At 39.3% G+C, this 25,248-nt stretch overlaps 1 protein-coding gene and 2 long non-coding RNA genes across 6 annotated transcripts; 2 read left to right on the top strand and 1 right to left on the bottom strand.

Moving 5' to 3' along the window:
- Positions 1–26: 26 nt before the first annotated feature.
- LOC102691443 (beta-1,4-galactosyltransferase 1-like) lies at positions 27–12,343 on the top strand. The gene is made up of 6 exons (XM_006639898.3): positions 27–647; positions 2,064–2,299; positions 5,501–5,688; positions 8,893–9,015; positions 10,081–10,185; positions 11,898–12,343. The coding sequence occupies exons 1-6, from the start codon at positions 347–349 to the stop codon at positions 12,028–12,030; spliced, it is 1,086 nt and encodes a 361-aa protein (XP_006639961.1). The 5' UTR covers positions 27–346; the 3' UTR covers positions 12,031–12,343.
- A 5,043-nt stretch (positions 12,344–17,386) lies between these two features.
- On the top strand, positions 17,387–20,172 carry LOC138225577 (uncharacterized). 4 transcript variants are annotated; one of them, XR_011184032.1, is made up of 5 exons: positions 17,387–17,487; positions 17,821–18,052; positions 18,910–18,967; positions 19,052–19,153; positions 20,073–20,172. It is a non-coding gene; the product is annotated as an uncharacterized lncRNA (long non-coding RNA). The 4 variants fall into 4 exon arrangements; XR_011184031.1 differs by having other exon boundaries at positions 17,818–18,052; XR_011184033.1 differs by lacking the exon at positions 17,387–17,487 and adding an exon at positions 17,494–17,694.
- Positions 20,173–21,170: 998 nt separating this feature from the next.
- Positions 21,171–24,211, bottom strand: LOC138225579 (uncharacterized). Its single transcript, XR_011184036.1, has 2 exons — positions 24,080–24,211; positions 21,171–21,690 (listed from the first exon to the last, which is right to left on the bottom strand). It is a non-coding gene; the product is annotated as an uncharacterized lncRNA (long non-coding RNA).
- Between the last annotated feature and the right edge of the window lie 1,037 nt (positions 24,212–25,248).

Raw genomic sequence — 25,248 nt, 5'->3', positions numbered from 1 at the left:
GCAACATGCGTGTAGGGAACTAAGTTCAGTAGCAAAGACGGAAAAACCTTCAGCCAGGTGTACTTTACTACTGTCTCCACACGGAAGACGGTAGTCTCAACGGTATATGTTTAGACCAGGCAACTACTATGCGACTTATCTTTAACGATCAAGACTAATTTTTAAAGTCAAAGGTTTCTAGGTAAATCGCTGAAAAAACGGTCTTGAACTTTATTAGATCAAGTAAACTGACACCTGTACTTGTATTGAAGGCAGGAGTTCGATACAAAACGGGTTCGTTTACCAAATAGCCTGGCATCATTTTAGTTTTTTAAAAATAGTTTGGGGTATTTTTCTTAAATCTACAATGTTTGACTCAAGTAATTTAAACAGAAGCTTTCTACAAAAATTGAGCAAGCTGGTTGTGCTTCTGTGCGCCCTGTCTTTTTCGGTCTCCCTACTATTTTATTTCAGAACTTTCGATGTTCTCCGTAACTCAGTCCTCCCAAGTCAGCAACTAACTCGCAATAGATCAGCTATAAGCGAATCTGAAGCGATTGTCGGTTCATGGGACTTCACCTCTACTGTAACAAGCCCTTTTGGAACAGGATCGCCAACAGCAAAGACTAGAAGACTTGAGAAATGTCCTGAAATCCCACCGCATCTAGGTAAGTTCAATTCCTTGGGGGAAAAATACATTGTTCACTGATCATATCTGTTGCATTTTGTTGTATCGTTGTATTAAAAGCAATCTAAAATGGCAGTTTCCTTTTCTTTTGTTTTTCATATTTTTTTATTCTCAGTCACTCTAGGGTGTGAACACTGAGAGGGCAAATGACACTCCTTTTTCTTCAATTTGTTTCAGCCAGGGCAATTGTACTGCTTGGAGATTCTGCCTCCAGATGTAGCCTAGGCATCTAATGTATATAAATTCTTTGATTTAATTAACTAAGCTAAATAATATCTTGTCCTGGTGAACACGTTTCAAAACAGCCAACATGCAAACTGAAAATTTGAAAATGAGTTTATTATATGTATACGTGTCAATCAGCCCAAGAAACACAGCATTTAATGTCAACACTAATGTTTTCTAAACAATGTTAGTAGGAATGTTCTTCTCTAAAATAACTTTTCTAATCAAATGACAGCTTCATGAGGTCCTCGGACCAACCGGCCTCCAGTTCCTTGTGTTCTGATGTTTTTTCTTCCTGTAAAAAGAACTAGGGTATATTTATGAAACAGAAGTTAACTATTTTCTCAAGATTTAAATATTGTCAGCATAAAGAGGTAATCAGTTCATGTTAGTTAAAGCTGAGTGGAATGGGAGGTTGACCAGTCCTTGATCACATCAGATCTCGGAAGCTAAGCAATGGAAATTGAGATGTGTAGGAAAAAAACAGATTGCTGCTGTGAATAGTATTTGTGAACCAATAGATGGCATTCTTCATTCTTGAACACCATTTCTCCAAAAAATTCATATGAGTGATCAGTCTCCTACATTAATGTGGGAGATGCATTTCTTTGGAGTAGACCTAACGGAGGTCCTGACTTCTTGATGATTGCCATTCATCTTAATTATGACTAGGGATTTTAACTCCATTGTTTTGGCTAAATTCCAGTCTGGATTTACCCAAGCCATCCCCCTAAAGTTCCCTTATAATTTGATAAGCAATGCAACTTCCCACTTTTCTGTGTAAACTACTGTGTAGTGGATTTGCAGGTGCACAATGGCAGCCATGCACCACCCAGTGAATATTACACTTTAGTGGTGGATGAGTGGCTCCTCTCATATATAGATCCTTTGAAATGAAAAGTTCTATAGAAGTTGGCCATGATTACAACATTATGGTTGCTTTGGTAGCCGATATATTTGATCTTTCTACAGCCTGTTAATTAAACACCAATTAGTTATGCATATCAGAAGGATGAGGTTAGCTCAATAGTGTGCTAGAGTATGAAAGGTGTGTCTTCAACTTTTCTGAGTTAATTTAGTATTGTTTGTGGTTGATCCACTTCTTCCTTTTGTTAATATGCCTTAAGCAAACTATTTACACAACTTTTGTTCATTTTTATTTCCACTTCAGTGGGCCCTTTAAGAATAGAGTTTTCTGAGCCAGTAAGCTTGGAAGGCATAAAGTCTCAAAATCCAGAGCTCAGAAAGGGAGGCCGGTACTCCCCAAAAGATTGCATAGCCCTGCAGAAGGTGGCCATCATCATTCCATTCCGCAAACGAGATGAACATCTCAAGTTTTGGTTATATTACCTACACCCCATTCTCCAGCGGCAGCAGCTAGACTACGGAGTGTATGTAATTAACCAGGTAAGAATTCATATTGAGATTGCTTTATTCACCTTCAAAAAATAAACTTATACTTAATTCTACTCTTAGGTTTTACTTTTGTTGTTGAGCATTGAAAAAAATGCAAAATTATTTATAATAACACTTCTTTGTCAGATTGTTCCCTATTATGGTCTTGAGCTTCCAGTCTTTGTTGATGCCAGTTTATCGTGCATAAGAATTGAGTTCCTGCTGCAAGGTTTTAATTTTGTAGTTCCTGTCTGGAATGAAGATATGCATGCAACAAAACTTTTAACAAACTGTGATAAGAATGAGGTTATACTCCTAGGCTCCCAACCTCAGCTTCATAGTGACTTCAGTGTTGTAGTGTGATGGTGCTGAAATCAAACCTTTGATCTATTGTAAGTTAGAAAGCTCAATGTTACTTCTGACTCTGTAATCATGTTAAGTATGTCCCACCACTCTAATAAGGACCCTTGCACTGTATATCTGACATAATCCTTGATGCATGCCTTTAATTATGAAGAGTATACTGTAGCATCTTACTGAGGTATCTACTACAGTAATACATATTATATAATAAACTTTACTTTATATTGCGGCATTAAAGGTGGCTTCTCAAAGCACTTTACAGAATGACAACAAGAATAAATAAAAAGAATACACAAGATAAAACACAACACAATATACAGAGGAGACTGTGGATGGTGGTACTAAGAGATGGAGGTACAGAGCAGCGTTACAGAAATCGGTGCGGGAGCCGGCGAAACACGGGAAGAAAAAAAGCCAGGCGACCTGGTTAGTGAGCAGTTGGAGAGAAGATTAAACTGGGTGATACAGTAGTTTGGGAACGAAGGGTCTGTGCGTCTGCGGGATCCATAATCAATCTCGGTATTCTGTAACGCTGCTCTGTAAAGTGAAAAGGATCCGATGCAGATGCAGGAGTCGTTGGGAGGTAAGTAAGCGAACAGAGCAAAACCAGGAGCCGAGTCGTAGTCTGAAGGCGTAAGGTAGGTCGAGATCCGGTAAAGGCACTGGTGGCGAACAATCCAAAATGTGAGACTTAATCTTGGTCGAGAAGAGAGCTGCAGGGTCAAATACGAAATAGGCACAGATGGCAAACAATCCAAGGGGCGAGCCGAGATCCGAAGAAAAAAGGGGCAAGTAACGCTAGGCAGAGCAACAAGAAGTGGGTTAGAATAGTATAAATAACCCGGCGTGCTGCACGATAGAGCAATAAAAGGTGTGTTAACTCGTGCGGCGGCGCTTGTTAATAGTAACCCGCTGCTGGTGCTGATTAGCTCGCTTATGCGTTGATCTCTGCTGGCTGGTGGTCGTGACAACGACTCCAGGATAGGAGTAATGTGATCATTTGCACTAGACCTGGTCAGGATTCTGGCTGCTGAATTTTGGACATACTGCAGTTTGTTCAAAGTAGATTTAGATACCCCAGCAAGTAGAGCATTACAGTAGTCAATTCGAGAGAACACAAATGTGTTGATCAGCTTTTCAGCCACAGTTAGTGATAGCATAGGGTGTATTCTAGTGATATTATATCGAATATAACCCCGAGGTTTTTTAATTTAGATTGAAGCTCAAGTACAGAACCATCTACATATAGGGTTACAGGATTGGCTTCACGAAGTTGATGGGGGTGCCAATAAGCATGACTTCAGTCTTGTCGCAGTTAAGATGAAGGACATGTTGAGTCATCCAAATTTGATGATGCAAGTTTGATGATGCAAGTAGATAGAATAGAGACAGCCACATCAGTGTAATGGTTTGGTATGGATGTATAGTTGAGTATCGTCATTGTAGAAATATTCTACAATATTTCTAGACAGATTTATAATCTGGAATTAAAAAGCATTCAATTCATTTACATATCCTACTCCAGAACAGATTGAAAATTGCAGGACCATCAATACATTCAACTGAAACCTCAAAGAGTAGCATCAAAGGTATAATATTGCATTCATAATATAATATAGCAATGTCATTGAGCGATGTCACACTCAGAGAAGAAGACTCTACAGTGCTCTATATCTTGGGAACAAAATGTGGTAAATTTAATTGTTTAGAAATAACAGTCCATGCCTTTAGCCAAATAGGAGGGTAGTTCAAGCCTTTATAAGAAAATGCAATTTGCTAATGTTAGCTTTTTAAGGCCAAAACAACAATTCTTGTGGTTACAGTATGATATTGAAGACTGATTTAATTTTACTTTTTACTAAAACACATAGGAGAAAATGGCATGTCTTTCAACACCAGGAAGTTTCATTAGTTTATTTGGAACTGCTCTGCACACTGTGCAAACAAGAAGAAAACATTTCACGCCAAACTTAAACACTGTTTTATTTAAACTGGAGTCAATTAAATGTTTTTTCTCCATGCAACAGGTGGCAAATGGATATTTCCTTATTTTCTTTGGATAACAAGACACCCCTTTATAAAAGAGGATGTATTTCTACATTTACGTGTAGAATTGTGTTACAGCTCAATGTATACAGTGCATCTGATTTTTTTTAACCATGTTAGTCTAAGTATAAAGTTAAAAATATATTTGTATATATTTATATCCCAGGTTTTTCTGAGGACAGAAACTTACAAATACTAGCATTTTAAGAAATCAAAGCCTTGACCAGGTAAACCAAGAGAGCAGATGTATGTCCAGGTGAAACAGAAAAATACTTGTATAAATGGAAACTATGTGTAATTTGGTCTAAAAGTAATCCCAAAACAAGTCAAACCATTTTAAGGGAATGAATTACAACAGAAGAAATAATTCTTGTGTCAAAAACAAAAAAAAAATATGATAATAAAAACACATCTAAAAAATAGTTCTTTCAAAGTTCAGGTGCAGGATGGTTTTTGTTTGATCTCTCTGCCCTAAAAAAAACGAACAGGTAGCCTGATCAGTCAGGAATAGAGGTACTGGGCTATATTTCAGTAGAGAGTAATCAGGGTTTGCCTGAAGTAGTTATAATTAATCTTTTTTTGAGTGACTGCACATTAATAAAGAAGATAATTCTTTCTCCCCTTTAAAACTTGAATATTTTAATACAGATGTTAAGAAAAGAATCAAGAAAGTTTAAGAGATGGCATTAAAGGGTCAAAGATTGAAAAAGTGAACCTTTTAAGTTGCTACTTGCAATCAAAAGAGATGTACCTTTTTATTTCAAGAAACTTGTTTTGATTTTTTCTCCTGACTTTTCGATTCAGTTTGGTAATGAGACTTTCAACCGAGCTAAGCTCCTGAACATAGGCTTTGCAGAGTCTCTGAAAGACTACGACTATGACTGCTTTGTGTTCAGTGATGTGGATTTGATTCCTATGGATGACCGGAACATATTCAAGTGCTACAACCAGCCGAGACATCTGTCTGTGTCAGTGGATAAATTTGGCTTCAGGTATGTACCGCATATTAGAGCTTTTTTTCAAAACAGAGTACATAAATGCTTTTTTCTTTCTGTTTTTTTACTCATCTTTTGTGAAAACTAAACTCAAACTATTTTGTTTAACTGAATTATTGATGGGTTCCTTTCCAACTTAAATATATAAGTAAGAAAATATTAAGGAGGGTGGCACCACTATGTTTAATGTCTTAAATGAAATGGGGGATGAGGGAACTTTGACCTAATCATCGGTCTAGTTTGTCTAAAACGTTTCTGATGTGCAGCATAGTAGAAATCGAGGAACTAGAATAGGCGCTACTGCAGGAATCCTTAACTTTAAAGAGGAATGATTAACAATACTTTTTTCTATAAAGACAAATAATTCATCGCTGTGTAAATACTGACTCCCATTCCCCATTAAAACTTTTCCCAGATATCTTGTATGTCATATTTTACACTTGTTTCTCTGTACTTACTGAACGTGAGTCTGTCTACTTTTGAAGAGGATGGAAACGCAAAACCTTAATACGGATTATTTTACAGTGACTATCAAAAGTGGCCTTGGCCTTTTTTTCACATTTTAGTGTTACCTTTTGAAATCATAGTGCATCTCATTGTTTTTGTTTTGCTACTTGACACAAAAAACTCTTATGATGTTTATATGTTACAGGTCCTCCCAAATTAGTGTTTTGTGTCAATCATTGCCACAAAGCACAAAACCATGTGAAAAAATCCAAAGGGGTAAATACTTTTGATAGCCACAGCTTCAGCGCTATGAGACAGCAATATTAAGCACTGCATCACTGTGCTGTCCACATGGTACATTTTGGATATAGAAGAATACTTTTCTGTATTGCACTCTCATGTAGTCTCTCTTTGTGTCCTCTAGTTTGGGTTATATTGCTCAATTAAGGTGCTATTTCCTCTTATACTGTATATCTGTACAGTATATAGCTCCAAGCCCTGGTGTGATTTGTTCATTCAGATTCCATTTATATCACTGGGTGTCGCATGAAGCTCTGACAACATTCAGTGGCCACAATATGCAACAAAATCAGAAAATCTGAAAGGGGGGCAAATACTCTTTCATGGAACTGTACTCCCTTCAGAGAGTTACCATGCATTTTCCACTGATTTCGTATATATATATCCTGTTTTACTCTCTTAATCTGTCTTAATCTGTTTTATTAATATCTGATTTCCTGTATTTTTAAAATATCTATGCAAGCTTTATTCTTGTAAGTGCATTAACGAACTGTGTATGAAAGCAATCATTCATTTCTTTCACTTCAATTTCTGATGCCAATATTCCTTTACAGCTTTCCCAGTCTGGGTTGGGAATGTTGAACTGTCCCTTAACTTTTTTTTTTATTTTGAGCATACACTGTTATACAGTAATTCATTTTAATCAGCTTCTCTCATTTATTTCTGATACTCCTAGCATTTAGGTACAAGCACTTACAATCAATACCTCATCAGTGTTTTTGTTTTTCCCTTTGATTCTCCATTGGTCTTTGTCTCCATGTAACTTCCTTTTCTTCAGTTTCTTGCCTTGTAATTTGTCTGCATTGAATGTTAGCTAATAATCCAGTGTTGTAAGCACAATGCTACTTTAAACGACACAAACTGGCACAAATGTAGCACTAACGAATTAGGTGGTTTTCATTGTTTGTGGTGTCTGTAGGGGGGCGAACTTCACGGAGCTATAAAAATACTTTAATGTTATAGTTATAGGGGGTTTACATGCAGATTAAAATCTTTGTCTTCATGCTAATTTAAGAGAAAAGTAATTAGGAAACAGATCATTTTACTTTAGCTTTTGATTATAAAAAATGAGTGAGCCAGAGTCCTGTGCTGTACTTTTCGTCCTTCTGCAGTGCTTGGTATGCTTGATGCAATGCTCTGCTCTGCAGTGCTTGATGGTATTTTCATCTACCAAAATTTCCATTTAGCTACCTAATTCCTTTTTAATATTTCATATTATTTTTGTTTAAAGAAGTACTACAACAGATTAAATGTAGCAAATGTTTTCACTAACATCTGTTTCAGTATTTCATTTAATATATTTCACTAACATCAATTTTAGTTTAAAAGTAACACTTTTAAAGTGTTAATGTCCCACATATTGATCTTCTTTAGCCAATGGAGATTCTCTGGGCAGTTTACGATAACCAAAGTAATCTTGAAGCGGTAATGTGTTTTGATACACAATCTGAATGGCTGCACCTGTATTTTTGTTACTCACCACTAAACAAAGAAATGTTAAATTGAAGTCTAAACAGGTGAATTAAATAAAGTAGATTCCACTTGGCTTCCTTGGGTTTTCTTTATTCTGCCAGAACCTCTGCTAATTAGACATTTGCAAACATTTTATAATTACCTACATAATAATCTCCATTTGAACCAATAGCTCTCAATTTAGAGATCTAGAATTAAGGTGTGCCATCTGCATTCTGAAAGCTGAGTTATGTTTCACATATATTCATTAATATTTTCTAGTGGCATTAAGTCTAACTTTTTATTGACACCAACACTGATTAGTAGCCTCTGAAACCTAATAAGGGAAATTATATAATTTATATTATAATATTATATTTTTTATATATTCTAATATTATATAAAAAAAAATCTCAAAATGATCTGTGTACACTAGTAAACAAACTAGAAGGTCATTGATGCAAAACGTAAGCCTTTCCTTTGTATGATCTTTTAAAAGTATAAAAACAAATGATGCTAAATAGCCTCATTTATGTTCAAATGCTGTATTTTAGTCAGTAAAAGTAGTGTCCATTGTAAGGAAATTGTTAATGTATTCTGCTAGAGAGAATTGAACAGTAAATTTAGTTACACAAAATAAAAAGAACAAGTTGTCATTATACATGATATTGTGTTCACTGTAGTGGGATTGTATCTTGATCTGGTATTTCTTTAACTCAATTGTCTGCTCAATATGGTTTTCAATGCTTCCTGATGGCAAAATCTGGTCAAGCTTAAATTGATGAGTTATTAGTAAGCCCTGGTTTAATGTAGGACTCCTTTACATGCACTTAAATGATGCACAGACCCTGTATAAAGACTAGCTAGTTATTTATTACCTATTTAGCAACTAAAGGTGTTGGTAATAAAGTACTAAAACAGGGACTATTAGAGACCACTAAGTTAAAATATCCACAATTCTGTTTGTTCATCATCTCAGATCAGATACTTTTTTTTCTTCAGGTTGCCCTATGCACAGTGTTTTGGAGGCGTTTCAGCTTTAAGCAAGGAGCAGTTCTTGAAAATCAATGGCTTTCCCAACAATTACTGGGGCTGGGGTGGAGAAGATGACGATATTTACAAGAGGTATTTTTCTTTGTTCGTGTAGTTAATGTTGTGTTCTGACACATTCATATTCACATGCATGTGGGAATACTGACTGATCAGACTATCATGTACTGTACATGTACATGCTGTATGTAGTTACTTGTAGTATGCAGGTTACAGCGTGGATGGGACACCAGTCACAGGGCACACAGGTGCAAATACACACACATTCACACCAGGGCCAATTTTTCCAGAAGTCAGTTGACCTACAAGTATGTCTTTGGAGTGTGGGAGGACTCCCAGAGCACCCGGAAATAGGAAAAACATGCAATGTCTATGCAGATGGTGCTGCAAAGCAGCAAAGCTAACCTTACAGGGTGAATGAGGCCGCATCATACCACATGTCCTCCGAGTGGAGGAAAAGCATACTTTTATATGCAAAAATGATTGGATTCTAATTCATCGATGTAAATAAGGAGGAGCAGTAGGTCACTAACTGCCATTCACTGTTGCTTTAGATCACAAAAATTGTAGCACTCCTCATCTTTGTTTCCAACACAATAAATAGATCTCAATCAAAATAGTTACTTAAATTAATACGGCCTGCTATCTGAGATACTCTTATGACCAATAAAAGCTATTTGAAAATGGTAAATATACCATATGCTGTGTGCTGCTCATATCTATTATTGTTGTTACCTGATTATAGAACTCGAGAAATTCACCTGTCTAGAAACAGTCATTTTAACTGTCACTATTACTTTTCCTGTTCTCATACAGATGATACTTTAGAATTAATTATCATACTCATAAACTTTGCATGTAATAGCAGTAAGACTTAATCAGTCTATTTCTTAATTCACTTTATGCATCTTTGTGTGGTTAAACTATGTAAACCAACATGGTGATACCTGCAACATTTGCAGTAGTATCTTTTGAGATTAGACTGTAAAATGGTAATGCTACTATTACATGCGATGCAAAGATGCTCATTATGTATTTCCAACAAATGATAAATCATTTTATCTTTGGTACAAATCAATTACCATAAGCTTTATTGAATCATTTTGTTCAAAGTTTTTAATATTTGTTTTATTTTTAAAGGGTAATATTTCATGGCATGTCTATAACTCGACCTGATGGTATCATTGGAAAATACCGAATGATCCGGCACAACAGAGACCACAAGAATGAACCGAATCCACAGAGGTATCCATTTATGTCATTTTACTACAGGTGCCTTTTCAGAATGGTCCATTATATTGTCCAGTTTAAAAAGACTTCAATTTTTGTTTTTGTCTGAATTTATAAAAAGTAAATTAATACAATTTAAGAACTACTTTCATGTTCTAAAGAGACGTTTACCATATATTATGACACCATTCCATTTCCAGTTTTCTATTTTTTAATGAAGTTCCAAAACATACTAGACAAGAGTATTTTGTTTTTTAGTATGTCTTTATTATTATGTCTTTAATATATATCTATAAGTATTTGTATTTATAACATTAAGTAATATTTTTGTATAAATTAGAGTATATTAGAGTATCAGAGTATATTCCCCAAGCAGCCACTTACAATTAGCTGTTCACTGACAGAATAGTTGGGAATAGGCATTTTTGGTCATGATAGCTGTGGAGTACAATACAGTACAATCTCTGAATTGTTTACAGGATTGTGGCTGAGTAATCAGTCACCTCCAGGTTCAATGCAAATCATCCTTGACCACAAAGAATGACAATGAATTTTAAATTACTATTTATAAATGTAATGTTTGTGGTAGTTTTTGGTAAAGGAATGGCATCTTCATGCCAGGATGTACTAACAGCTTCTTTCTCACAGTAGTACGAAACATTGTCTTTCATGATATGATTAGAGCACAGTAGAACCCATATCCAACTGCAACAAATGTTGTAACTACCCTATCAAATAGACACTTAAGCAAGGGATATTTTACTCCTATGTACAGTAAAATGCATACAGATAGTGTGAGCAGTCTAACAGTTGGTAACAGGCAAGAGCATATAGCTAGCAAGTTATTGGTTTACCTGTTGCTTTGCCTTAACTTTGAGCAAAAGCCCTACAAAACGTTGTCATTAGTGGGATGTGCAAAACTAGTTCTGCAGTTACTCCTCTAATATAATGCTCCTCTAATTTTTGTATGGTTACTTTGAACAGGCTCTTATTTTACAAATATTATATACTCTTGACCCCTACACATGGTAATGGGATTTGCATGCAGTGCTATATACTGTATATTATTGACAGTTTTCCTTGTTATTTGGTAATACTTGCACAAGAGGTTTCCCACCTTCTTTTGAAAGTATTAAAAGAAGTATATGAAAATGTTTTCAGTCTAAAGTGCACATGTCAGGTGCGCTTTGTTTTTCACTATAATATCCATCCATTTTATAACCACCTCTACCCAGCAAGCAAATGGCCCAAAGCTGGAAATGTGCTGGAGGGGATGCCACACTCACACTAGGGCAAAATTGTCTGAAGCCATTTAACTTGCCAGTATGTTTTTGGAATTGTGGGAGGAAACCAGAGCATCCAGTGGAAACCCACGTGAACAAGAGGAGAACATACAAACTCCATGCTCCCAGATCCAAAATTGCACCCAGGGCCCCAGTGCTACAAGGCAGCAATTGCTAACTATTGTACCACTGTGCTGCCCCATACCCCAAAGGTACCAACGGAGCTACTGAATTAACCCTAACCCTTTGATTGGTCTGGTTGGGACTGGATCCATGATATTATCCTGACAAATCTACAATATCTGCATGATATTGTATGTGTACAATATCTGTACCAAACTTCTGGTAATAACTGTTTTATGTGTTTTATTAAAATATGCAAACATCTCTGCCAAATGCAGAGTGCCATAGCTAAATCTGATGGTTTATAATTTCTGTTTACAGGTTTAACAAGATTGAACACACTAGAGAATCAATGGACACAGATGGCATCAATTCACTCACTTACAAAACAGTTGAAATAGAAAAGAATGAATTATTTACAAAAATAACAGTTAATGTTGGAAAGCCAGCATAGGAACTTTTCTGAACTTGTATATTTTTTTAAACACAGATATAATGGATGCACTTACCAATTTTACACAGAGATGCACAGTAGATACATAAGATTTTGCTTTGTTTTGAATGTCCAGAGTGCAGACATTATTTAAGTATGCTGACAAATCTGTACATCTCCAAGTTCTTTCTAGGCATTTTTATTAGTACACTCAATGAATTGTACAGTATATGCATTGTTTTCTGGAAACAGATCCAGATGTGTAGCACTATATATAAATCAGCTTTGGGTGCTGTGTATTTGATGTCTTAAAAGTAAATTCGGTATATTCTCACTTGATTCATATTGTCTTGCTTTCTAATAGTGACTTGTTAGTTCAGTTGGGATTCATTTAAGCAAAGACCTCACAAGCAACATCAAACAACCTGTGTAGGTTCTCAGGATGATGAAAAGAAACCCCTGATGTAAACAATATAAAGATGTGTAAACAATATATAAGACTTTCACTTAATGAAAACCTGTAATGGTTTAATTGATTATCGTTAACACTTTAGGGGTTGCAAATGCTATTTAGAAGTATTTTAGATATGAAAAATGTTAAATATATTAAAGATTTAATAAAGTAACATACAGTAAATGTGATATTAACAAGCCACTATTACTTTAAATGCATGTTGGTAAAGTGGCTGACCATAGCCTAAGCTACATTATTAACTAGTTGAAAGTGTTGTAACAAACAAATAAGTTCTGGACTCCAAGGTGAACAAGTAAGTTTTATTGCATGCAAAGAACAATACAATCTGAATTGGTAAAAGATTATAGTTGCAGAGCATCAGTTTATATAACAAACTTCAGCCGTTTCTGACAACCCAGTTATAATTGGTGATGGGGGTGGGGGGGGGAGACTACCTGTGTTTGGACATTCTCAAGATCTTGAGCACTTTGAATGACTGGTCTCATCCTCCCTTACTTAAGTGATTCCAGTTTCTCTTATCAGTCAACTCCCGTCCCTGCTGTAACTTGAAAAGTGCTGAAGCATGGAATATTTTGTACCAAAAGAAGACTTTTGTAGCTAGAAATGCACATTTTAGCCTAGTAAATGTTTGAGGGAGCTGTTCACATTTTTTGGGAAAAACCTAGAATAGTACACTCGCTGATGGAAAAAAGAAAGAGACAAGAATAACAGATTATGAACTACACCAATAATGAATCAATTACTTAAAATGCCAATATAGTTCAAAACTTAGCCTAAACTAGTACACATCATAATTAGTATTACATAGTTATATCCTGTGCAGTTGAATTTGTGATTAAGGGAAACTAGTACATACAGTATACTATCACCTTTTCCATGCTCTACACGAGAAGCATTTCATGCAAGTATTTATTTACTTAAGAACAATGTGCACCAGAAAGAAAGCTCTGTATCATGTTTTGCATAGATAAAGCAGATGCGCCAACTCGCAGGGCTTAATGCTGTACATGAGGTAAGGAAAACTGATACTATTGATAGGCCATTTGAAGTTTAGTAGTCAAAGTCATGGAGAGTCTATCATTCTCAAGGGTAGAGGTACACCAATATCTATAATTTTCAGTTTACACAATTTAATTAAGGAAAATTACAAATCAGTTATTTTGGTTATATAGCCTTTTGAGCTGTAAATATATAATCATATAAGGATATTTATTGAAAGAACCCAGGGCGTCTGCCTTCGTGACATGGATAAGCAATGTTCCAGACTCCCACAACAGCAGGAGTACAGCACCTCCTGTTTTCAGGATCACGCTTCACAGTGGTCCAGGGTCCTCCTTCCCAAACCAAGGTTCATTTCAGCTGGGAAATGAAGGACAATGGTTTTAAACAGGTCCAGTTAACACTGTTTTTTAGGTGCCAATTCTTTAAAAAAATGGAAAACCTGAAGAGTAAGTCTGCCGGGTCAGGATTGGGTGTCTCTGCTCTAGAGCAGCAGTTTCCAGTCCCGGTAAATTGCCCCTATAACTTCATATAACTACTACAATACAAAGGAACACCACTACAGTGTACCTACCCAGTTCACAGGCAGTATCCTGACCTCTCCAACAGGAACAGGCACTCCAGTTAATTTGCTACTACCAGCAAAATTAACTAATATAAGAGCCCCCACTCACAAAAACTTCAGTCAACTAGAGTCTGGAAAAAATCAGAGGCTTGTCAGATGCCAGATGTCACCACTTTGGAACTTCTGAATGAACACAGGAGCAGTGACCCTTTTATACACCAAGCTGGGCTGGCACCTCCACAAGGACACTACAAAATGTTAGTCTATCAGAAGCAGATTCATGCACCTAAGCTGCTTTTCACCAGGTAATAAGGAAAATATACTTCTTGATTATACTAACATTATGGGAAAGCAGGTTGTCTTCCTCCTCAATCCCAGAGAAATAGCCAACAGATTCAGCCCTGTAAAATTACAGCACACCATGAACATATTCTATCCAATACATAGCAACCAATACCCACCCCTGTTTCGAACCACTGAATAGAAACAAAAGCAAAGGGAGTCACTTGTTTTATACCCTGACTGGGCTGGCACCTCCCCCTTGAAATATACCAAAAACAGAGAAGAGTAAAGCATCAACATATTACAGCTATAATAGCTGTGAAACAGGTTTAACCCACAGTTAAAAGGGGCGACTTAGTATAGTACTTGGTGTAATGCTAGATCCCATTAGAAGGCTCCGGAATTTAGTGGAAATAATATCATCACTGGGTACTGAATTTATGCATACATCGCTTGGAAAATTATTGCAATATTTAACTCAAATGGCTTAACAATCATACCACATTTATTAACAATGAAGTTTATTAATACAAGTGTATTAAAAGTGAAGCTTACTAATTACATTTAATGTCAATCATTATACTAGCTGTGAATTTTAGGATCCTAGGGAGTGAAGAGAACAGAACTTAAGCAAATAGTTATATACTGTAAATGGAGCATGAGCCTTTAATGTGTTCTTTAAAATATGGGACTCAACTGAATAGAGTTAAATTATGTTAAATTTAAATGTTAAATTATTTTATTGTGGTAATCAGAGGAAAGCAGGAATAATGAGGAAATGGATGGTACAGAGAGTAATATCTGTATGCAAATGCAAGCATATCTCAAGGAAAAAACCTTGTCAACTTAAAAGTGATTATTTATGATAGTTCTTCGGAACACTGCCCCATTTCTATACATATTGCAACATCATTCAGTGTCTCAAACATACTGTAGAACACATTTCAGATATAACATCCCAATAGAAAGGACATTGCAGCCACAAGACAAGACTGACTGACAGCGAAGGCCTCTCTGGCCTGGACACTCATGTAAGCTGGTGGGGTGGAGAGTGCTGATGTGGAGGAGTGTGGTGCAGAAGATCCCAATATCCAGGCAGAGGGAGATGATCGGCCAACACGATTTAGCAGAGCAACACGCGAGCATGCACTTCCCCATTTCCCCCCCACAAAAGAAGATGTTGGAACCGATTACAAAATAACTTAATTTGAAAGGTACTGTAAGCTCCTATTGACACAAGAGGAGAGAGAGAAAAGTTTATTTTAATTAAAGTTCTCAAAATTAAAGTTCTCAAAAGTAAGCAAAAAAGGCAGACCGTGGTAAAGAAATGTATTAAGTTAAAAAAATAGTTTTTTGCTCAAGTAATCTTATAAGTTTAATTTCCAGTTCTGTTAAAAATAAAACTTAATTTTACTGGTCATTAGTTGGTGTCTTTTGTAACGATTTAGCAATAGCGATGTGTTCGCTTGTTCGTCCAGGGGTTTCTTGTTAAAGGAAATTAAAGCCGCAATAGTACAGTAGCGTTCTGTTTCAAATGCGCAGCTGCGATTCTCATTTTTCCCTGACTAATAGCAAATACGTATCTCATTAATAATTACGTACCCTCATCCGATAAATTGTAGCCTAAATTCAGTTCTCAAGTTAAAAACTACCATTAATTTGTCAGGAAATTTATTTTGAATATAAACAAGAAACAGGCAAGGTAATAATTGTATATTAACGTGTCCCACGTATTAACCCACTAAACAAATTAATTGAAATGTTCAGATGCACAGTCCCCTGCAGTTCGGGCTAATTAGTACAACAACAACGCCGACCAATGGGATCCGGATTAAGCACAAGTTCAGCTGAGCTCCAACTTTGTTTCGGACGTTTTTTCGCTGCAATTGAACTTAGAGCTGGAGATGATCTCCAGAAAGTACCGTACTAACTAAACCACAACTTAGTACGCAGCTGCGCAATAACTCGGGAACTTAGTTGCAATTGACACAATAAGGTCGAATTAATCAAAAACACGAGTTGATCAACAGTAAACAAACTCTCCAGCGATGCCTGGAGTATAATAACTCTCTGCCCTGTAATACGGCTTTCCAGGAGCCCGTATTGCTTGACAAGCAGAGAGCGGAACCACAGTTCCTGGGCCGCGGCTCCACACCGAGTTCAGCGACGGACCGGCTGTGCGCTGTCGCACCAGTCATGAGTCAGATCCGTCGCACATATGTGACGCACAATAAAGGCGTGCTCGAACGGGCTTTTATCCGATCAATGGAGGAGCCTAAAAAAATAAAAAACAAAAAAATCAATGGAGGAGCCTCGGTGTTTAAGTTTTGGCCGCGGCTTTCGCCCAGTGAGCTCGGAGATCCAAGAACTCAAGAGAGTAACACAGCTGCTGTCCAATCGCCGCCGGTGGCTGGGAATAGACGTGACTTCCTTTAACATTGAGAGAGTGATGGGGCTTCTGTCTAATCACCATGGACTTCCTGCTACTGCAGGGAGGTAACGCCCTAACGTGAGTGACATGGGTCTAAACCAATCACCGAGGACTTCCGTGTACTTCCACGGAAATTCTACCCTCAACAGGAGTGACACAGCTCTGAACCAATCATCACGGACTTTTGTGTTTTTCCACGGAAAAGCCGCCCTCAACGTGTGTGACGCGTCTGTGGACCAATCACTGAGGATTTCCGTGTACCTCAGAGAAGTTACCGCCCTCACCGTGAATGACAAGGCACTCCGCCAATCACCGCAGAATTTCCAGTCTCAGGCTGAGGGACAAAGCCTTTGTCCAATCAGCGCAGAGAATTCAGCAGGAGGCAAAAAGGATACGGCTCTCGTCCAATCACAGTTTCAATTCCGGGATTTGACTGAATTTTTTTTTAAATTTTTATTAAACATATAGAAATTTACAAATACAAATACAACAAGAGGATCAGAGTCATGTACAAGAGAAAAAAAACGTAGCAGAAAAAGAAGCATGTATTGTTGTTCTAATTAAAAAGAAAAAAGACGCGAATCGAATACGTCAAAAGGAAGTCGCCCACAGGGCTTGTGGGAAATGTAGTCTCTCAGGTGCTCTATAGAGCACTACAGAACACGTGCGCTGCCCACGCGTTCTGCAGATTTGATTGAGCATCAGAATTAATTATACAATTTCAAGGTATTTATCGTGTCGCGGATTTCTATCCCTCTCTTACAAGACGGACTCGGCAGGAGCTGTTTCTTGCTCTCCGGAGTGAAGCTGCTCTGGGAAGTGACGAGCAAATCTTCAGACTCTTTGTAAATGAGACATCATGACAGCTGCGCCGACCTGTTTGAGTAAAGAGCAGGAGTATTGTGTACCCCTGATTGTGTTATGTGTACTCGAGTGTGTATTTTTCTTCTGCTTTCTGTTCTGTTTATTTCACAAGACGGACCCGGGCAGCAGCATGTGTCTGCAGCGCTCATCCTGCCTGCATGTTTGCAAACTTTTCTCCTGTGTTTATTTTAGCAGAAACGTTAGTCTAAAAGGCGCTGGCTGGAGTATTTTGTGGACATTATGCAGAAGAAAAGGAAGAAACGGTGAGTCGCAGGCTGTCGGTAAATATCAGCGCTGGACACCAGCCTCACACCGCTGGGCTCACTGCCCCATGAGCGAGTCCGTCGGCGCCTCCGCCTGCTGGGGTGTGTTACTGCAGGAGTGAGGAGTCTCCGGTCTCCGGTCGCGTCCTGATCTGCAAGTGGAGGTGAGAGACGGCGGCGCAGTGGGTGGCAGCGCTGGAAGCCTGGATTTAGTTCCTGGGGTGCTGTGTGTGTGGAGTTTGCATGCTCTGCTCATGTTCTCGTGGCTCCAGTTTTCTGGGGTGCTGTGTGTGTGGAGTTTGCATGCTCTCCTTATGTTCTCGTGGGTCTAGTTCCTGGGGTGCAAAATTCTGTTTATTTCACAAGACGGACCCGGGCAGCAGCATGTGTCTGCAGCGCTCATCCTGCCTGCATGTTTGCAAACTTTTCTCCTGTGTTTATTTTACTTTGTTAAATAAAACGTGGTTGCTGGGGAAACGGTGCTGCAGAAGTTGTTTCGATCTGACCTCCGGGAGGGAGACAGCTGGCAAAGCCGAAACTTTAGCCTAAAAGGCGCTGGCTGGAGTATTTTGTGGACATTTTGCGGAAGAAAAGGAAGAAGCGGTGAGTCGCAGGCTGTGTGACAGGACTGTCGGGGAAATGTAAGCGCTGGGCTGAGCGAGTCCGTCGGCGCCTCCTCCTGCAGGAGTGAGGAGTCTCCGGTCTCCGGTCGCGTCCTGATCTGCATGTGGAGGTGAAAGGCTGAGAGACGGCGCACATGCTCTGCACATGTTCTCATGTGTCTGGTTTCCTGGAGTGCTGTCTGTGTGGAGTTTGCATGCTCTGCTCATGTTCTCAAGGGTTTCCTGCCGCTTCTACAGTCCAGTGTTGGTGAGTCTGTCAGGTTGATTGTGTTGTGGTGTGAGTGTGCCCTAAAGGGGGTTTTAATAGTATGGGGTTTGTGTGTTTACTTGTATGCAGACCACTGGAGAGACCGGTTGTTTTTTGCCAGGCAGACTAATGGCTGCATATTCAATTCCAGCTACTGATGTTGCCAAACCAGCAAGTGGGACAGTGTTTGAAACCCCTTTCAATGAAAGGTTTGTAGAACAGTGTTGCTATTGTTCTGTTTAATTTGAGGTCACAAGCTTATAAATGGTCTCACAACGTTTGTCTCATCTCAGGTTTCTCTGACCAGTCCCAAGGACCTGTAGTCACTGAAAGCTTCTGCAGTCTGAAGGTTCATTTCAGTAGGCTGGAGGGATGGCGCAATTATCCTCAAATCAGTGAGTATTGTTTTGCTCTTGTAACATGAAACATCAAAGAGAAGTCAACAGACTATTCCGTGAAACTGTTCAGACTGGCCCATGGTGATTTTCTGGGTCCTTCAGTAAGCTGGCCGGGACTGTGTCATCGACACACTTTCTGAGAAGTCAGTCTATGTGTTTGCTCTTGTGATCATTCGTGAACGAATGTAAGAGAGTGTAAGAGAGGGAGAAGATTCGGCCCTGGAGTGATCCAGTTTTCTATTTAACAACCTCAAACTGCAGGAGAGAAATGCTTCATTTCTAAGATGGAAATATAATCAGAAAGTATAATTAGCCATTTGTGTATATCATGTCAAAAATGTTTTATATATAAAAAGAATTTAGATTTGCTTAATAAGGCAGTAGAATAAATGTTGTGATGCTGGTGTGATGGTGCTCTCCAACAAACTGATACAAATGGACAGAGAGACAAAGTGAGAAAGAAAATGTATACATAACAGACATATATGCAGAATACAATACAGTGCTATAAAGTACAGTACCCTAGAGTGAAGATGGAAATCATTCATTCTGGTGCAGAAGAAGTGAATCTGCTCTCAATGGTTTTCCTGTACAAATGGAGCACGTTGTGAATTCTACATAATTCACAGGAAACAAAATAAACAACTCATTCACTCCCCTGCTGTCCGTGCTCAAATGTGATTTTTTTTCAAGAGCACCGTGACCCAGAGCTCAGTAATCATTTCGCTACTGAAGATCATGCAGTTTTTAATGCTTTTCATTTTAACATCCTACTTGTTAGTATTTCCTCTTAGATGAGAATATTCTCTTCGGCGTGTCTTTACAACTCTTCTCTTATTGCTCCTCTTGTCAGTAATCCGGTGTGAAAGCTCTCTCTGTCGGAATCAATGTCTTACCTCTCCGTCTTGTGTTTCAGGTCTCCTCTGGCTGCTGACCCTGCCGTCAGGACAGAACACATCCCGCACTGACCACACTGCTGGGTTTACTGTACGTGACAATAAAGAGCTTGAGCAACACATCTAATGTGATCTCTGTACGCTTCCCGAGGAGCAGAGATGATAAGGTCTATGTCCGTTCCCGAGTCTTTGCGAGAGGCCTGTTTAGTCCGTCACTGAGATGATTTTAGATGCCTGTGAGTCGTGCCCACTGAAAAATGAAATAGTGCAGCACAGTGAGACTTCAAGCAAAGATCTCATTAGCCCCTTCTGTGAATTGGTGTCTCGCAAGAGATCTTCCATCTCTTTGAAAGTTTCACAGCTTTGACCTCTAGATTAGAAATGACACCAATTGCACATGGGTCCAGCAACGTTCTATATAGCGCACATCACCATCGGGATGAAAAACAAAAATCCCCAATGGGAGTCCAGTCTTTCCCTGCTACCCAAATTGCTTTTCGTTAGGTGAGGTCGCAAGTTCTTATTGGAGAATGTTGTACAGTTTCTTAATGCAATAGGGCGAGTAAGACTTAAGTTCCCCCCGTGTTGGCCGATCAGTGGAACGAAACTGAAAAAAGCTCCTTGAAACTGTGATTCATACACTTATACACTTGCTCACCCTGAGCTCAATAATCATTTCAGCTATTGAAGATCATTCAGTTTTTAATGCTTTTCATTTTAACATCCTACTTGTTAGTATTTCCTCTTAGGTGAGAATACTCTGGTACTTTTCTGGGTCTTAGTTGAGTGAGCTTTATTAGAATAATTGAACAATACTTTCACCTCCACATAACACTCATAGATTTTTCAAGGGTTAAATATGGGAGCTACGTATCCTTTTGTAAGTTGATTCACAAAGCTTTCACCGCCTCCACTCCAGTGAATCACTTTGTTTAGCAAGTGATCAGGTGGAACAGTTTAATTTCTTCCTGCAAATAATGCCTTTTCCTTTTTCATCCCATTCAAGTCTCCGTCCTAGTTAAAGTCATTGTGATGTAGAACGGCAGTGGTCCAGTTGAAAGGTTCAAGGTTTCACTGTGTTTTAGGGTGCAGATAAAGAAGATAATAGGAGAGGAAACTGGAAAAGCCGTGACTCTGTCATTCCATTCAATTTATTTTCATATAGTGCCTTTCACAACAAGGTTGCCCCAAGGCGCTTAACAATGCAGGTAAATATACATTTTGTGAATACAGAACTGAAGACAATGGAGGAAAGGAACCAAAGACTCAGTAAGGAGAATAAAATCCTCTAGGGGTCCAAGGTCAACTGGCTGCCCAACCCCTTTGGGCATGCTAACATTATATCATTAAAAAAAAAAGAAAGAAATGAATGCGGGTATTAATCCATCCATCCATCACGTTATCTGTATGTCAGTACCCCATGCAGGTCTCTGCAGACCAGCAGAATCCTCCCAAACGACAGCTGTATCCATGATGCCCCTCTTGGATCCATGGCACTGATGCAGCATTCAACTCACATGGTGCCCAGCCCATGACAGACAGTATTTCTCCTCTGCAGCATCCCTGCGAGGCAGGACAGGTGCCTGACCTCTGAGAGCCTTGTAAGTAAGTAGAAGGAGTTTGAAGTCTGCCCTGTACCTGAGAGGAAGCCAATGAAGAGTATGGGGGTTATGTGGTCATTCTTTCTGCTCCAAGTAACAATTCTAGCTGCTGCATTCTGTAAGTATTCAAACTCTTTGCTGTGACAAACCTAACGTACTTTAGGCAGACAAAACGGCCTTAAAAAGCCACATGATTTTTAAGTAGTCTGTCTGTGTGTGGTAACGGTGGTTCACATTATTTCAGAACGTATACTCCCGTCTCTGTAACTTTCCTCAGTCAGCTAGTGAACATTCTGTATTTACACCACGAATGCACTACTTTGTCTCGCGCGCGGTCACACTGGCCGTCCACAGGCACGGGCAGGAGCAGGGAACACGAGGCCGCTCTGTAGTGCCCCTGTGGCTCTCCAGCAGAGGGGAGCACTTTGCTCAACAGCCCTGAGCCAAAGGACCCAGTAATAAAGCTGAAAATCTGGCAAGTCCCCCAGTCTCCCTGGGGAAGAGGATTTCATCTGATGCTGAGGTTCCTGTAACTCAACACAAAATTGAACACGGCGAGTTATGAGTTTGTGAAGAAGTGACAGCGGAACAATGTCAAACAGGAAGTTAACCTACAGGAAAGAATGAATGGAATCTCTGATATTCAAGCACGCAGTGTGACATCCACTGTCTATTCAAATCTACTCTGCAAGTCTTACCATTCTTTTTCATACACCGTCTCCTGGTTATTGTTTTGTGAGTGCTTGAACTGTTTCTCAGTAGAAATAAGACCGATAACTCACTGCTTCAGGATGCACACTATTGTCGGTGAAACCTGTGGTGTAAGCAAGCGAAAAGAGACAGATCCTTCTAAAACACAGAGGCCATCGGCAGGGCAGAAACACTCTGCAACAGGTAGGAGCTGTGGAGCCGTGATTCCCCCGAGCCAGAGCCCTCGTCCTCCCTCGACAGCGAACTGAGCTCCAGCGACTAGAGCAGCTACCTGCCGTCGTGGGACCTCCTGCAGATTGGGAACGGGTAAGGCAATTCGACACGAGCCCACTCCTCTTCCCACTGCTTACACCCCTATAACAAATAGTTTCAGGGTATTCAAGTACAGGATAAAGAGATGACAGGTGTTCCCAATTGGCTGAGGATACAACTCTCTCTCTGAGAAAGCACACAGAGGTGGACAAAGCAATTAAATGCCTTTACAAGTCATTTCCTCTGTTTCTGGTCTTTCTTTACATATCAGAAAAGTGAACTGGTGGCTGTTGGAAAGTGTCTGCTCCGTACATAATATACATGTAAAAGATGTGATTAAATATCTTGGTATTAAGATTTTCAAAAAGGTGATTTTGTGATTTGTGATTTGATGTTCTCTACCTTAGTAAAATAAAAAAAAAACTTTATTCATGGTTGCTATTTGTCAAACACGGGCAGAAGGAGGCCTAAATGCTACAGGGTTTAGAGCATCTAATACCGATACCGACAGTATTATTTACAAAATTAAGCAAAGTAGGTGATGTATGTTTCCCTAATTTAATCACTCAGGAACTACGTATTGATGCTTTTAAGAAACTAACAGTAGCCCATCAGAAACTATGGAAGAATTTACAACCTTTATTAGACTACAAGGAAAACAATTTAGTTATACTTGTACTAATAAATACTTCAGATCCCTCTCGCAATCTCACAATATCTTGTCAAACTATTTTGGAGCACCTCTTTGGGGAAAGTGAGTGGAATCAAACATGACTATTGTCAAACAGATTTTGTATGAATAATAAGGTTAAGGCGTCAGTACAAAATTGTACATTGAATCGACCCGGTAAAGATACACAGTGTGCATAGATTTAAAAGTAATATAGATGATAATTGTCTATCTCAAAGCAGCCCAGAAACCTTACGTTTGTTTTTGTTTTGTTCTGTTGTTAAAACACTCTGAACAGATCGGCAAAATGGTGTAAAGAAGGCTTCTAATTCTGACATTTCCTGTAGACAAATTGATGTTATTTTACTGCTCAATACTGCTGAACCGAATCTAAAATATAATGTATCATTGGCTTAATCATTATACTTGCTCGTTATGAGATGTAGAAATAGCCTAAAGATGAGAAATAATCGAAAATTGAATAATTAGACCGTATGTCGTAGTAGCAGATTGTACTTCTCGCCTACTTGATGTGGTCGAGCAACTCCACAATCGCCATACAATCCGTCCGTTCTCATGCTCTGACTTTCAGGTTGGGCAGTGGACTGGATTCCAGGGCAAACTCGTTCTTGTTTGATTATCCGTGTGAAATCTCGCCCAATATAACAGGTAAGCTCATGCACTGAAATGATGCGCTTCCAAATTAAAGCGACACGCATTTGAATAATTCAAAATACACACGAGAGCACGTCTCCAAACCATGTAAGTATCACAACATGAAAGCTGTGCGTACCTTATCTTTATTTGACTGTATAATGTACTCCAGTGATCTGTAACGTAGTCTTGCGTGCATCGTAAAGGATCCGGACTTCCGGCTACGGAAAACCCGGAGTGGATCAGCCTTTCCACCGGACCCGGACTTCCGGCTACGGAAAACCCGGAGTGGATCAGCCTTTCCACCGGACCCGGACTTCCGGCTACGGAAAACCCGGAGTGGATCGGCCTTTCCACCGGACCCGGACTTCCGGCTACGGAAAACCCGGAGTGGATCGGCCTTCCACCGGATCCGGACTTCCGGCTACGGAAAACCCGGAGTGGATCGACCTTCCACTGGATCCGGACTGCCGGCTACGGAAAACCCGGAGTGGATCGGCCTTCCACTGGATCCGGACTGCCGGCTACGGAAAACCCGGAGTGGATCGACCTTCCACTGGATCCGGACTGCCGGCTACGGAAAACCCGGAGTGGATCAGCCTTCCACTGGATCCGGACTGCCGGCTACGGAAAACCCGGAGTGGATCAGCCTTCCACTGGATCCGGACTGCCGGCTAAGGAAAACCCGGAGTGGATCGGCCTTCCACTGGATCCGGACTGTGAGCAGCTTTTGTCCAATCGGCGCTGAGATTTCAGCAGGAGGCGGGAGACAGGCTCTTGTCCAGTCACACAGCTTCAGTCCCGGGACTTTTCCGAATTCCGGCGGGCGGTGACACTTCCGAGAAATGTCCACTGGGTGGCGACAGAGATACACGAGTCCACGGAGCTGAGTCTCAAAGCGCTATCGGAAAGACTTGAAATCGGAAAGAAATACATTTGTTACGTTTTAATCCCATCGAAAAGGAAGATGAAAATATCGTTTGTATTTTAAAACATTATTATACTTGCGCAACATAATTATTAAGGGAATGGTGTGAGAGGAGACCGTGTTTGAACAGTTTAAGACGGATGTAAAGACATTTTATTTCAGAATGTCTTTCTGAAATGTGTCTGTTTCTGTGTTGTAAGAACGTTGAAGCATGGACGGGCCTTATCTGCATTTACCTTGTTGAATCTTTTTTTCCATAAAATGTACATGTATTATTGCATGTACCCTGACAATACGACTGCTACGTTACGTTTTCTTGTAGTTTTTGGTCTCATAAAAAATACAAAAGTATGAGTCGATGACGTCAAAATGGTGTCGCC

Source organism: Lepisosteus oculatus, chromosome 29, assembly GCF_040954835.1.
Source record: "Lepisosteus oculatus isolate fLepOcu1 chromosome 29, fLepOcu1.hap2, whole genome shotgun sequence".
Taxonomy (NCBI): domain Eukaryota; kingdom Metazoa; phylum Chordata; class Actinopteri; order Semionotiformes; family Lepisosteidae; genus Lepisosteus; species Lepisosteus oculatus.
Note: the sequence above shows the minus strand (reverse complement) of the source record. Positions and strands in the feature narration are given on the sequence as shown.